Below are 14,240 nucleotides of genomic sequence, written 5' to 3'. Positions count from 1 at the left end.
GACCTGCTGCTGTTCTTGTAAAACCGTCATTTTCTTCTTATCTTTACTTACTGAGAGACGGATGACTGTGTTTGTTTAGCTAGTCTACCTCTCAGCATGAATGATTTCTCACACAAACATACTGACGTTCATATTTCAGCTCCATGGGGTTGAAATGGAGGCTTTGCTCTTAATATTCAGTCGAGCACACTCAGAGCTGGTAAAACTATCTGATCAGCTGTGCTGGAATCAAACATTTGTTTCCCCATCATAGACTTCATCGACTCAAAGTTAAAACTGCTTCCTTGAACAGGGTGCAGGTGAACGCTGCAGAAGCCTGGTGTGTGTGCGTGTGTGCTTTCTGAGGAGGAAACTAGTTGAGCAACTGTATTTGCTTTCTCAAACATTTAAAAGGACCTGCCCTACACACACACACATTTTAACAAGACTAACTGTACAGTCACACACACAGTTTCATACCGCTGAAGAGAGAAGACGGAGAAGAAGCAATGAGCCGACTTCATAAGGACATGATGTAGATAGACAGAAAACAGGTGTCTGTTATCATGTCCATCACTGTGAATCTGAAGAGGATCTTTAACCTACCAGGACGATCTGACAGAAAGGTCGAACTCTGCTTCAGAGGTCGGTAACACACAGCAGCAATGTCCACACACACCTTTGGTCTCTTTGGCACATTAAGTGAAACAAAAGTGTGAGGACACACATGATCTGTGTTCTTGGTTTGCTTCATTGAACTTTTATTGTCTTAGAATACGTATGTTAGCCTTATGTCAACATATGTAAAAGTACCAAACTGTAAAAATACAGCAATGTAAAAATACTGAAAGAATAAAAACTAGCAGAAAAGTGCCAATAATTTAAAACAAGTAAATCCAGAGTATTATATTTAACTGCTGCATTACTGAATTGTAATTATGGGTTTTATTGTGGTGGCAGAGCAATGTAGAGTTCATTGTCACTGCGTTACGTCCTCTGTTTACATTTGAGACTCTGACGTTAGAAAGAAACTGTTTTTTTTAAACTTCAGCTTGATTTTGTTCTGCTTCACTTCCTCTGGAGGGATACTGGTAAGAGGAGGACAAACGGGAACAAATACACAAAGTACAAACAGATGTAGCAACTGGAACAAGTGAAAAGTTATTTTAACACTGCTGGCATGTGGAGATTTATTTATTTTGTTTATTTTTAAGCTGAGAAATTCACTGCATGAATTTAAATTTCATACAGTGAACAAATAAGAAAGTCAAACATGAAGCTCAGATGACGATTAAAAACACGTAGAAGCTCATATGATTGACAGGATTAAAGAAGCATTAAACTACACAAGGATGATGTTTATTGTTTAGGTTCACATTTCCAGTGTTTGTTTGTTTTTTAAACCCAATTTTATCTAGTTTTTCTTGATATCTAGTGATGATTTTTTGATGTGGTCCGAAGCCAACTTCAGTCTTGACTGAAACCAGTTTATCTTTTCATTATTGCCAGCAGCTGTACTGGTGCAAAACAGAAAGCGCGGTGCTTAAATCAACTTTAAGGCTGTGTTTAGAAGAGCGTTAAAGTATACTCTGTGATGGTCTTTTCATTACGGCGTACAGAAAAGTTTATTTGTCAGCATCTGAACAAACATTAAATTGCTACACATGTACACGTATAGTCCCTACACTGCAGAGGTGAAGTATTCAGATGCTACTGCGTATATTATCACGGATTCAATTAGAAGTAAAGGATGTGCATTTAAAGTATTTGGGTAACTGTGACCACCACACCATTATAAACTGGTTTTAGAGTGTTTTATTGATGCATTAACGTGTAAATAAAACATCGCTGTACTTGAGTTGGTGCTTTTTGTAAGATTATTTTTCATAATCTTACAATCCGTTTATTATCTCATTGTAACAACTGATCTGGTTTGGCTTTGTAATAATTCATACTATGATGACGATGAATTTAAAATATTTAACAGTGATTGAGTTTTTGGACAAAATATATTTATTATATATAATTATTGTAATTCTTAAAATAATGCAATTTACATTACTTTGAATTGAATAGCCATTAAAGCTGTATTTGTAAATGTTGTCAGATAGTTTAAATTAAAACATATTTAAGATTAGGTTCACTCATTTCTGTGCAAAAAAAACAATGAGGTACATTTTTTTCTGAAATCTTGCAGCTTGAAATGATGAAAATGGCTTTGTTCAGTTCCTCAAAAGGTTCTCAGCAAGTTATTGAATTAAACTTCTTTTTTTTTAAGAAGAAAGAAACACGTAAATACAAAGCAAAAAACAAAAAAACTTAGCCACAAAGCGGAACATTAGACAAGGCAGTATTGTTTTATTGCTATGTTTAATTTAAAAACAAATCTTAATAATTTATCCACTTTCTTTATGAATTTCAACTCCACGCTGGTTGTTTCTGTTTAAACTCTCCGTGTTTTAAAGAGTGTTTGAGGTAAGTTTAACTCACAGTGTGCAGACAAATCACAGTCTGTCTGTCTTTCCTTCAGACTTCACCCACAAAACCAGAGTCCTGCAGTGTGAGAATGTGGCTATCTTCAATGAGGTCAGTAAACCATATTATGCTATGGACATGCTCATGTCATTCAGAAAAGCGCCAGCTGGATGTATTCCTATAAGCATATTCTGCAGAAACATTAATGAACATTTAAAATCTCTAACCAAAGGATTTTTGGTGCTGGAAGCTTTCTGGTTTCCATCTGCTTTTTTCTTGTTTTCTGAGTGCAATTGAACAATCACAGGCATTAGTTGGATTTGGGTAAATGGTCTACGCAGAGATCAAAAGAAAGATGGAATTAGAAGAAATGCACCAGATAACCAGTTGCTTTTTATCAAAATATGTATCTGTATTTGTAAACAATGAGTGGAGAACAGAAGTTGAAATGTTGGCCTTTAGCTACACAGGAAGTCCTCAAAAATCATCTGTTACCTCCAGAGTCTAAAGTTACCAGGCTAGCTTACTTGTTCCCAAAGTCCCCAGATGTATAGTTACCTGATAAATCTGATGTCCCAAACTATCTACAAACTATAACCACAATTCTAGCGTCCAGGTCTGAAAAGCAAGCCCAGTTCCTTGAAACCTGCATTTTTCTCTAATGATCTCCAGGGGGCGACTCCTCTGGTTGCACGAAGATGCGAGACTGTCTATAAAACAATGACGCTAAATCGTATTATGACTTTACTATGGAGTTTCTGTTCTCAGTCTGTATTTTAAAGTCTTCCTCAACACAGCGAGATATTTAATTCGTAAGTTAGATTAAAGCAGGGGTTAATATAGCTGTAACAAAATTGCGATGGAGAAGCTGGTACTTTATAAACATACCATGCTCTCAGTTTCTCAATTCAGATCCAAAAGTTAGTTGTGTCTGATTGAAAAACAAACAAAACAAACCAAAAACAAAAGCGTGACGAGACCGGCCAAAAGCTTAGCTTGCATTTTCTAAATAGGAGGCCACAAATCAAAGGGAGGCATCAGTATCGATCGCTCGTTTCTCGTGTTTCTCTGGCGTTTAAAGAGATGTCTGTTCAGATGGGAGTGCAGAGATTAGCCTTCATTCACTAATGGAAGCCCTCATACACATGATTTATGCACAGGTTTGTGCATACACACTGTTAGTAAGTGAGAGCAATTGCGATTTCAGAGCAAATGATTTCCATCCTTTCTGTCTGTTCTGGTCTGTACTTCTTTGTTTATCTTTGTCAGGACCAAGTTTTACTTCCAGAGGCCTGTTTGACACATCAGACTTGGTTTTAAGAGGAGGTAAATGGTCAGGGTGAGGGTCCTCACAAAGACAGAAGCGCTGTGCGCGGGTTGGAGCTGGTGGCTGCTGCTGTTTGCCTGCTACAGATTGAAACTATTTTAATTAAGCTGATATGAGAGTGTACCCCTCCTATAGTGCACACACACAGCCACTCCTTCAGCACACACGCCTGCTACTGGCATGAATTGACGTTAATCTGCTTCACTCTGTTAAGACAGATGTGATGGAGGATAGTTGAATCCATCCTCCTGGCATGGCTCAGGGTCTGTTAGCTGGTTGGTCCGCCACACTGATCAGGTCTAAAATATCTAAACAGCAACTCAACATGAAGGTTTTGATAGACATAACAGCCCATCCAATCCTAGACTGAACTACAACACTGGACTGATAGTTTTGGTTTACAAACCAAACCGACATCAACAAATTCTGCTTGTAATCTTGTGACATTTGGTACAGACATCATGCAGAGAGGCTGTGTTGTTTAGTTAAATCTGATTAATTCTCAGGGATGTAACTACCATTCGCGTCTTTGTTTGAATTTATCTAAAGCTGTCATTTATGACCAAAACCAAAACGTCCAACACTTTAACTGTATGGCATGTATGTTTGGCATTTTATTGAGCTGCTGCACTTAGAGTTGTGACTGTGACAGGATTCTTCCGATAAGCTTCAAGGCGGCTTTTATAATGAGTTCGCACAAAACAGGAGACTTTTTTTTTTCAAACAAAATTACAGCAGAGAAAAGAAAAGGGTTTAACAAAAGGACATTATTGTGTGAATAAAATGTCATAACACATGAGGAGATTCAACACAGCAGACAAACTACCAAACCGAGAAACTCGTGCAGAGATTCTTTGCTGGTCTATGAAATATTTCATGACATAGAAGGAAGACAAGAACATTTTAGTGCACAGAGGCAGAAAACATATTTGAAAAAGAAAGCAAACACCATCAATTATACATTCTGGGTATGAAGACAGCAACGGGCACTTTATTCTAGTTACTTGTGTTTTGAGAGCACAGAAGGCTGCAAGAAAAGCCATCCAACCGAAGTTCTTAAATGGGAACCATGACCACGGGGTAATCAGAAATAAATGCCAAAACCAGAAATATTTACGGGGTTTTAAGGATTAAAAGTATTTTGATTGGAGAGCTACTAAAATAAAGAATGTTTATAATATTTTAATGGTGTTTATTTATTAATTGGGCAGCACAGTGGTTAGCACTGTTGCCTCGCAGCAAGGAGGTCCTGAGTTCAATTCCACCACCAGGTTGGAGTCTTTCTTTGTGGAGTTTGCATGTGCTACCCACGTTCGCGTGGGTTATCTCCGGATACTCCGGCTTCCTCCCTCAGTCCAGAGACATGCAGTTAGTAGGGATAGGTTAATTGGTAAATCTAAATTGCCCATAGATGTGTATTTGAGTGTGAATGGTTGTCTGTCTTTATGTCTTAGCCCTGTGGCAGACTGGCGACCTGTCCAGGGTGTACCCTGTCTCTCGCCCTAAGATAGCTGGGATAGGCTCCAGCACCCCCGTGACCCTGAGAGCGGAAGAGATATTTATTATTTTTTATATTATGCATTATTCTATTTTATTTTTTTAATTTAAATATTTGTTTTAATGCACAAACTTCAGTTTAACACGTTTCCAGCACAGAGCATGGCACTCTTGTACTGCACAGAGAGCTGTTAATTTCCAACCAATGCCCCTAATTGGGCTTTTACATCCAACATGCGCATGCTTTAGTTTAAAAAGAAAAATATTATTACATTTATAAAAGTACAAAAGTCAAAATTGTATTATAAATAATTAATAACTGGCAGCAGCTCTGACTTGCTTTAAAGAAATGAGTGCTTACAATATTCATCCAAAAGACATTTTTCTAAGAGGATATGTCTCTGCCAAATGTCAGTTTAGAAACTCCTGGATGTAAATGTTTGCCATAAAAATATAAAAATCAGCCATTTACTAAAAGGATTTGCTCTTATGTTGGAGAAATACAATCACACTATGCAGAATACAAGTTTCTAATGAAGCACCTGCCAACATTTCTGGGCAGCAGAGATTTTGGCAGCATTGCTGTGACACAGTGTCAAAAATACTCTCTTTAAACTTGACTATCGCCGACAAACGATTCTCCACCAGTCAGATGGAGATCTCACCTCATTATTGGCAACATGACACCTATTCCCACTCAGCAATGCTCCCTCCCATGTGCAATGGCTCCGTGATACAATGTCTTTTCTTAAACTTGATACGATCAACCATTCTCTCCAAGGCAAATCCCACAACTTCTCACATGTGGAAAGCCTTCCTGCCCCCTCATAGCTCATTATAATCCCCGTCTCCAGACAGTGTCCCCCATTCATGTTCTCCCACCTCTTGATTCTGTATCTATTGACTTATTAGTTTTTTTCTTTTTCTCTCTTATTGTTTCTTCTTTGATTGATTTTGGAAGTACTTTGAAAGTCCTTTCTGTCAATAAATACATTAAAAAATTAAGAAAAACTATTGCGTGATTTCAAAGATAAAAAAAGAAAGCAGAGTGAAAGCCTCAGTCTCATTACATAACCTCCTGTTTGTTGATAAAGTAATACAGGAACCTCTTGTGACGTGATTATGAGTATCTGAGTATATATTTCTTTGCTTCTGAGTCAGACATCTGTTTGTTCTTCAGGTGTGACCGGGTGAGTGTATCTCTGTGTGTCTGCCACACCATGATTAACAGCTGAAGTGGAAAATGTCCAAAGTTCCTTCCTGGATCTAGATTTAATTTATCTATTTGTTTAAGGCTCAAATTCTTTTAGTACAACAATTACAAGATGTCATGGCTGAGAAAAATGAAATATTAACATTTGAAATAAAAATTGAACTTTTATAAATAAATGACGCTAAATAACTGTGAATCATGATCAGTGATGAATCCTGACAGATTTGTTCCTTTATGACTTTTATCTGAGAATCCCTGCCTGCTAATTAAAAATCATGACTTAATTGTCAAACTGCATCATAGAACCACCTTTTGCTTATATCTATGCTTCAGATACAAGTAGTGTGTCTGAAAAATTGGGCACTGGAGGCATTACAACAGTAGCTGTTACGATGTTTTACACAACAAATGTGTAAACCAGGAATATGAAGATGATTTGGCACAAAGATGGAGTGGTTTTATTTTATTTTTCCTTACTTTTTCACATCTCTTTATTGAATTTTCAAATATATTCTCGTGCAAAAAAAAAAAAATCCATCCCAAATCCATCCCAACTCCTAAACTATTCCCACCCCAATAGGCTTCAGTTATGGTTTTATGGATGTATTATTTATTTTTACAATGATATGAAGTACAGCTTTCTTTTCTTTGGGATAAATATTATTTTTAAAAATTCTGAGTGACTTCAATTGAAATAAATTCAAAAAACTATTTTCTAAAACTTAAAAAAATCACTTAACCCAGATTTTTGACTCAAAGTGCCATGTTTTTTCCCTTCTTGTTTCCAGTTTTTCTGGACTTTACTCAGACTTCTTGGGTTCTTTGGTTCAATCACTGCCTCCAAAATGTCCTTAGTCAAGGCACTGAAAGACTGATTAATGTGTAATGTTTTAAATGAAATCAGCTCAGTATAAGTGTAAAACTGTGTAAAACTGTTTTTTCATGTAGATTTCTACCAGCAGAATGATAGAAATAATCTGTGTCTGTGTACTTGCAGCATTTCCGATGGCCTCACTACGGTAAAGAGATCAGTACTGAAGTTTTGACTGTCAGCGTTTACAACTGCAGTAAATTCTTCTCTAACAGGTAACACACACACACACACACACACACACACACACACACACACACACACACACACACACACACACTCATCCAACAGCTTAACAAAAGCTTCATCATCACATCTTGTTATCAATTTGTCGTCATGAAATAGTATTTAATAATGATAATTAATAGTAAGAGGTAAGTCCTTGGTGAGTTTATGGGGTGCTTTCAATTATTATGATGAACACTCACACGTCTCTGCTGGGAGGACCTAATAACATAGATTATATACACAGAAATGATCATATTTGGATGAGAGGGTGGAATGCTAACCCTAGCAAGCCTGATTAGCATCCTTCCATCCATGATCTGTGCAATGAACAGGCACAGATTTGCTAATTATTGTTATTCAGCCCTGCAGTTGCTCCATGAATAAGATGTGAGAAAAAGCACCGGTGGTGTTAGTTGGAGAGTAAAAAGAAAAAGAAATTCAGTTTTGACATGTTTGTACATTTTTATTTTCTCTATATTGACTAAATTGTATTTTTAAACATACATACCAAATGCTGTTGTGTAAGTTATACTGAAAGTTTGTTTTTGTAGACTACTCGGGAAGCTGATCATCAGCCTCCAGCATGTCGTGACTTCTGGGAGGTTGGTAGTACGGGAACCGCTCACCGATGCCAGCTACAGCCTGACTGATGTAAGGACGCACAATCACCCACCGTGCTTTATGAATGTCTGGATTTTAAATGCAAACACTTATCTCTGGTTACATTTCCTTCTTTCTGTAGATCTACATAGAGCTGGAAATTCGGTTTCATCCACTTGAAGGAACCGCAGGAACCTGGGATGGACAGGACTTTCTGAGCATAGATGAAGAAAAGGATGAGTAAGTAATATATGCTGGACAGAAAAATCGTTTTTTAAAAAATCTCATCTGCAGTAAAGACCTGTTTTATGAAAGCGGCCACTGCAAGATGTTTTTAGCTTGACTAGTTTTGTTCTTTTGTTCTTCAGATCAACTCTGGTCATCAGAAATGAAGGAGCTGATGACATTGAAGGGTGAGAATTAACATCACTTACACAATCTTTAAACTGAGCTGATACCAAAGCTGTTCTGTACATAGAGTAAAACTCTGATTCATTAAATATTCAAGCTTTTATCAAGCAGTCAGTCTACAGTAATGCCAGTTTATTTATTTTTATAACCCAATGTATCATGCATAAAGATTTAATGGGCTTCACATGCATAATAGCATATTAAAAATAAAACAAAAGAAAATAAATATTTAAAGAGTCACTGATACATTCAAACAGACAAACAAACATAAAATCCAAAGATACCACAAATACAAAACAAAGAAAAAGAAAAAACAAGAAAATCATCTCAGGCTTGATGGTTAATTAATCTCTGCTTCCATCCACCTCGACCCCTCCCTCTGTGGAGGTCATAGGTCTATGATGATGTCATCTTCCTCATGCTTTCCCTTAATCCTTCCTTCATTATTTTGAGTCACACTTTGCCTCCTTTTCGTGTGTATAGAAGTGTGTATGTTAGAATGAATGTGTGACCCTATGTGTCTGCATGCTTATCTTTGATATGTGGCTTTTATTCAAACTAGGAAACACTTTGTAAGTCCGTGTTCATTGTTATTATTATTTTTCACAAAAGTGTGGCAATCCTCTCTGACCATTCACGGGTCTCACTCTAGTCCAAGCCTGTGCACTGCTGGAATAACGTTCCTGTAAATCGCGGTTGAGTTTGTCACTGTGTCTCATATTTTCCCATCAGGCAGCGGACAATCGGCCGCCTCGATCAGTTGGACAGAGAGGCTCGGCGCCTGGGGCAGAGTCTGCTTCCGAGGGACGAGGAAGACGAGGATGATGATGATGATGATTACGATGATGACGTGATGGACATGGAGGCTTCGAACATCATCTTTACTTCTCTGCTGAGGTAAATCAGGTTACCTCTCTATGTTATACTACCTGTAGCTTATCTGAGTGAAGTTGAAATGATTACTGTCTGCTGTTTTATGTGTGTGTGTGTGTTTGCGCAGTCGTTGCAGGCCGCTGTCTAAAAGTTCTGTTGGAGCGATGCCCAGAGTCCAGAGCTTCCAAGTGAGTTCATTCAGCTATTTATTTCTGAGGCTGGTGTTTACAGGCCAGTTTTAGGTCAGGGATGCCAAACATGCGGCACGTAGACCACAACCTGTTCTCAAGATGGGTCCAATCCGGCCAACTGCCTGGCTTTGCAAAGACAGAAACCTGTAGGAAAAGGAACTTTTGAGTGTATTTTAGAATATTGGAGTTAATATTTTTATTATCTGTTTTGGTTTACTTCTTTACATACCATAAAGCAAAAACACATTTCTTACACTTTTTATGTAATGGTCTTACTCATCGGGCTACCTTGCCATAAAAATGGGATGCACATAGCCCATAAACTAAAATATGATAACCCCAATTAAGTAAGTTTTCCTCCGTACGTTCTCTGGGAAGGTGTTAGGAACCCTGTCCCAGGTAGCCATTAATTAAAAGATAAACAATTTAATAGATTTAGTAGAACAGAGCAGAGGGACACAGTTTGCAGTTAGCTGGTTAAATTAGTGGAGATTTATAATGTAAAGTACAATAAATATTTCACTCTGATGAGACAAAAAAAAGTGAAAATGGGGAGTATTAGACTGCCATCCAATCTGTCAGAGTATTTCATAATTAATAAATCATACATAGAAAATATTGGTAATATAGAAATTTTTGTGTTATTGTTTATCTGTTACTTTGGTGTATTATGAATGGTCTTTATCAGTGGGAGAACCTGTAAAACCTGTGAAACAGTTAAAAGTCCAAAATCTGTGCCCTCCTTCACATTTTAAAAAACACTCCAGTGGGCCGGATTTGAGTCTTTTTGTCAGGCCAATTCTGGCCCCCGAGCCTTATGTTTAACACCCCGTGCTTTAGATAAAGTCAACAGATAGACCTGTAAATCACTCAGTCCTCTATCATTACACACTATAAAGACCATAAATCTGAATTGTGTGTGTGTGTGTGTGTGTGTGTGTGTGTGTGTACAGGTAAATGTGAACATCCTCGAGGCCCAGAAGCTGGTTGGAGTGAACATCAACCCTGCAGTTTTCATCAGCGTAGGAAACCAGAAAAGACACACAGCAACGCAGAAATCCACCAATTGTCCGTTCTACAACGAGGTACAGTGGAGTGGAGATAAGAACAGAACACAGTAGACTGCAGTAGAGTCCATCACAGTTTTTTTTCTGTTCTTTCAGAACTTCCAGTTCGACTTTCAGGAGGCTCCACAGACTTTCCTTGATAAAGTCATAGAAATAAAGGTCAGGTCTATTAATTTTCCAATTGTCTCTAATGCTGTTTCCATGGTGACATACTTGAGGGTATGGCCAAGTGAACACCTGTGATGTTACTTCCTCTCAGGTGTTCCACAGGCGGACTTTGGCCTTCCTGTTGACCCACATTGGAACCTTCAAGATTGACATATCTACCGTGTACAACCAGCCAGGTATAAGTACTTCTCACGGTGTGGTACTCTGATCTGACTACTGCAGTACTCACTGACCTCTTTTCTCTCTGCCTCTCCAGACCACCGCTTCTACCAGAAGTGGGCTCCTCTCACCGATCCTGCAGATACAAGGTCAGGGATCAAAGGTTATGTCAAGGCCAGCCTCAATGTGCTAATGAAGGGGGATACTCTGAGCATGCCCAGTCTGCCACCGTCCTCCTCGTCTGGAGCCTCCGAAGACATTGAAAAGTCAGTTCTAACGCCGTATTGGAATCATAATTAGTCCTCATGTCTTATTCACCTTTATTTCAGACAAGATTAGTCCCTATCATTGTAAAAACAATCAATACCAATAACATAAAAAACAGAAGATGTAAAGAGAACCTGTCATTTCTAGTTTGATACTTTTATTATTAGGCAACAATTCCCTCAACCTTCCTTTATACATGGCCTTATTGTTGCCCCTCATAAGCAAACGGTTTGAAAAGCAGGTGCGTTGGGCTTCTGTATTCACAGAAATGATTGTATTGGCTGCACTCTGCTGCTTTCACTGGCATCATGCCAAGCCAAGACAAGGAACCAATAAGTCATCTCGCTCATCTGGCTCATGATCCATCAGAATTCAGTGATGAAATTAAAAATATGGCAGTGAGGACCTCAAGTCATTCTGTGTTTGAGTAATTCTGAGCAGTGCTGCAGGAAAAGCAGTGATTTTTGTGAATTGCAGCTTGCCACGGCATAGCAGTCCTTGGGCCAACCGAGCTAAAAACGGCCTGAAACTGAGTGTTTAGAGCAGTCTAAAGCCTGTTTTTCCCTTAATGGAATCATTTCCACATTTGCTAACCTCATGTTTAAAACCCCCTAATTTGAGCATGCATTGGTGTAAAGTGACAGAAGTGAAAGAAAAATACAATAGCTTCCTGTTTAACATAATAAAACAGACGTGAATGCAGAAATTATGACTTAACAAGGCCAACACAGTCCTAGCAGACCCCTAAAATCAAGTGTGGGCACAAATAAATCAACACCACCTCTTATTGTTCTGGATAATTTACGTAATGGAAGCACTTAAGTATGAAATAAAAGAGGTTCTAGGACTGAGCCCTGGTGAACTCCCTGTAAAATAATGTGTTTCAGTATGTTGCCCAAGGATATCTGAACATAGAGAAAGGATAAAACCAAGTTATTTCTTTCTAAACTTCACAATTCACTGTGTTTAGATGACGTCATGAGATGGGGTTGTCTGTCTTACTAGTAATTTTGCTCTTTATTCTAAAGAGTCCAGTTTACTAACTTTTGTCATGAGTTCAACCACTAAACTTATGGGCGTATCAAATCTCAGCAAAACAAAAAAGCAGATCTCGTTTTTGCGAACTACCTATTGAATCTGAGATTGATAAAAACATACAGCACACATGATCAGTGGGTTTTGATGTTGGGTTTTTCCTGCAGGAACTTGCTGCTTCCTCGTGGTATGCCTTCTGAGCGCCCCTGGGCTCGGTTCCGTGTCCGGATCTACAGGGCCGAGGGTTTGCCCACCATGGAGGCGGGGCTAATGGCCTTTGTGTCTGTCACTGACAGGACTGTATTCATTGACCCCTATGTGAAGGTGACCTTCGCTGGCCAACAGGTACTCAGATATATAAATGTACAAATGTTGTTTGTGCTCTGAGCGCTGGTTCAGAAGCGTTGTTGAAACAAATTTTTACTGCATTTCAACTTGTGTACCAAACTTTGGTTTCTGCTATTGTCACATCTGCAAGAAAAACACAACAGGATGTTCACTAAGAGCTTTATAATATTCATAGGTCAGTTCTAGAATTGACTGTTTAGTTTTGGATTTTGCTAGAGTAGCTTTAGAGATTAAAATCATCCTTACCTACATTTTACTGGGCTTGCTTAGCTCCTCCCCCTTCAACCCCAATTTTTTCTAACTACTTCACCTCCACAAACAGAAGGTCTGGACAGCCTGCAGGTTGGGCTTTCATACTGACAGCCTAACCTTGACCATATTAGGGATGTTCCTTCTGACTGAATAAATACAGAACCAGGAGTAGAAAGAACTGTCTGATATTGAATGTTTACAGCAGTCTAAGGCCTCCCTTCAGCTTGCAGGGTTTACTTGTACATACACTGACATCACTATCTGAATTGTTGGCCATGTATCATATATCACAGAAAATAAGGGAAAGCAGAAAAGGCTGTTTTTAAGTTGTTTTGTTTTTGATAACAATGTTTAGAGTTGTCACATTTTATAACCTTTCTGTGTGTTTGCTTTCAGGGGGAAACATCTGTCGCCACTGCCACCAACTGCCCAGTTTGGAATGAGGAGATCTCCTTCATTGAACAGTTTCCTCCTCTGGCTCAGCGAATCAAAGTTCAGATCCTCGATGACTCTAAGATGGGAGATATCGCTTTGGCAACTCACTTTCTTGACTTGCAGCAGATTTCTGACCCCACCAGGAATGGTGCGGCCCCAGATTTACACTATATTAATAAACCAATGCATAATGTTTTCTTTCCTTAATTCTATAAAAAATTGATGAAAAACTTGAAAATCAAATCTTAATCTGCAAAGATAACTGAGTATTTATCACTTTAACACTTCCTGCTCACTTGTGGTAGGAACAAAGCTTCAAGGAAGCTGTGATCAATGATTAAAAATTGTATTATTGGTAAACTGAAAAGTTTTAAGCAAAGTAATAGGTATTGACAAAATTTAGTTTTTGTCCCTTTTAAATACAGCCAACTATACATGTTTGGCATACCGACATTATTTGAAAAATGCTATTTTGAAAAATGTATTATACTAAAATGTATTGTAATATTAATTGAAACATCAGAATTTCTGTCCCTCCTTTGTCTGCAGGATTTAATCCCACCTTTGGCCCGAGCTGGGTTAACCTTTATGGATCTCCTCAGAACTCCACCCTTGGAGATGTCCACCAGGTAATATACATCCAGCAAACCAGCATTAAGAAAGACAGTATTTTGCTCTCTATCTGAAATTAAGATGGAGATGAATATTTGTTGTTTTCCTCATTCAGCAAGTTTAGTTTAGCACAAAGACTAAAAAAGATGGTAAGAGTTCTTCCGGCTTTATCTAAAAATATATAAAAAATCTCCTCTACCATCCAAAGTCCCCCCCAGAACTTACAATTGTG

The 14,240-nt window shown here is 38.3% G+C and overlaps 1 protein-coding gene across 2 annotated transcripts in view; it reads left to right on the top strand.

Moving 5' to 3' along the window:
* The window catches only part of fer1l4 (fer-1 like family member 4), a 34,216-nt gene that overhangs the window by 2,624 nt on the left and 17,352 nt on the right, over positions 1-14,240 (top strand). Inside the window, exons 1-15 of one of the 2 annotated variants that reach the window (XM_003447713.5) lie at positions 391-624; positions 2,510-2,565; positions 7,489-7,577; positions 8,142-8,241; positions 8,333-8,430; positions 8,559-8,603; positions 9,334-9,498; positions 9,602-9,662; positions 10,619-10,750; positions 10,829-10,891; positions 10,992-11,076; positions 11,157-11,325; positions 12,529-12,706; positions 13,358-13,544; positions 13,946-14,025. In XM_003447713.5, coding sequence (XP_003447761.1) covers positions 546-624; positions 2,510-2,565; positions 7,489-7,577; positions 8,142-8,241; positions 8,333-8,430; positions 8,559-8,603; positions 9,334-9,498; positions 9,602-9,662; positions 10,619-10,750; positions 10,829-10,891; positions 10,992-11,076; positions 11,157-11,325; positions 12,529-12,706; positions 13,358-13,544; positions 13,946-14,025 — 1,587 coding nt within the window. In that variant the 5' untranslated portion in view covers positions 391-545. Of the gene's footprint in view, positions 1-390; positions 625-2,509; positions 2,566-7,488; positions 7,578-8,141; positions 8,242-8,332; positions 8,431-8,558; positions 8,604-9,333; positions 9,499-9,601; positions 9,663-10,579; positions 10,751-10,828; positions 10,892-10,991; positions 11,077-11,156; positions 11,326-12,528; positions 12,707-13,357; positions 13,545-13,945; positions 14,026-14,240 lie in introns of those variants that run through there. The other variant, XM_025907147.1, reaches the window with a different exon arrangement.

Source organism: Oreochromis niloticus, linkage group LG5 (genome assembly GCF_001858045.2).
Source record: "Oreochromis niloticus isolate F11D_XX linkage group LG5, O_niloticus_UMD_NMBU, whole genome shotgun sequence".
Classification (NCBI taxonomy): domain Eukaryota; kingdom Metazoa; phylum Chordata; class Actinopteri; order Cichliformes; family Cichlidae; genus Oreochromis; species Oreochromis niloticus.
Note: the sequence above shows the minus strand (reverse complement) of the source record. Positions and strands in the feature narration are given on the sequence as shown.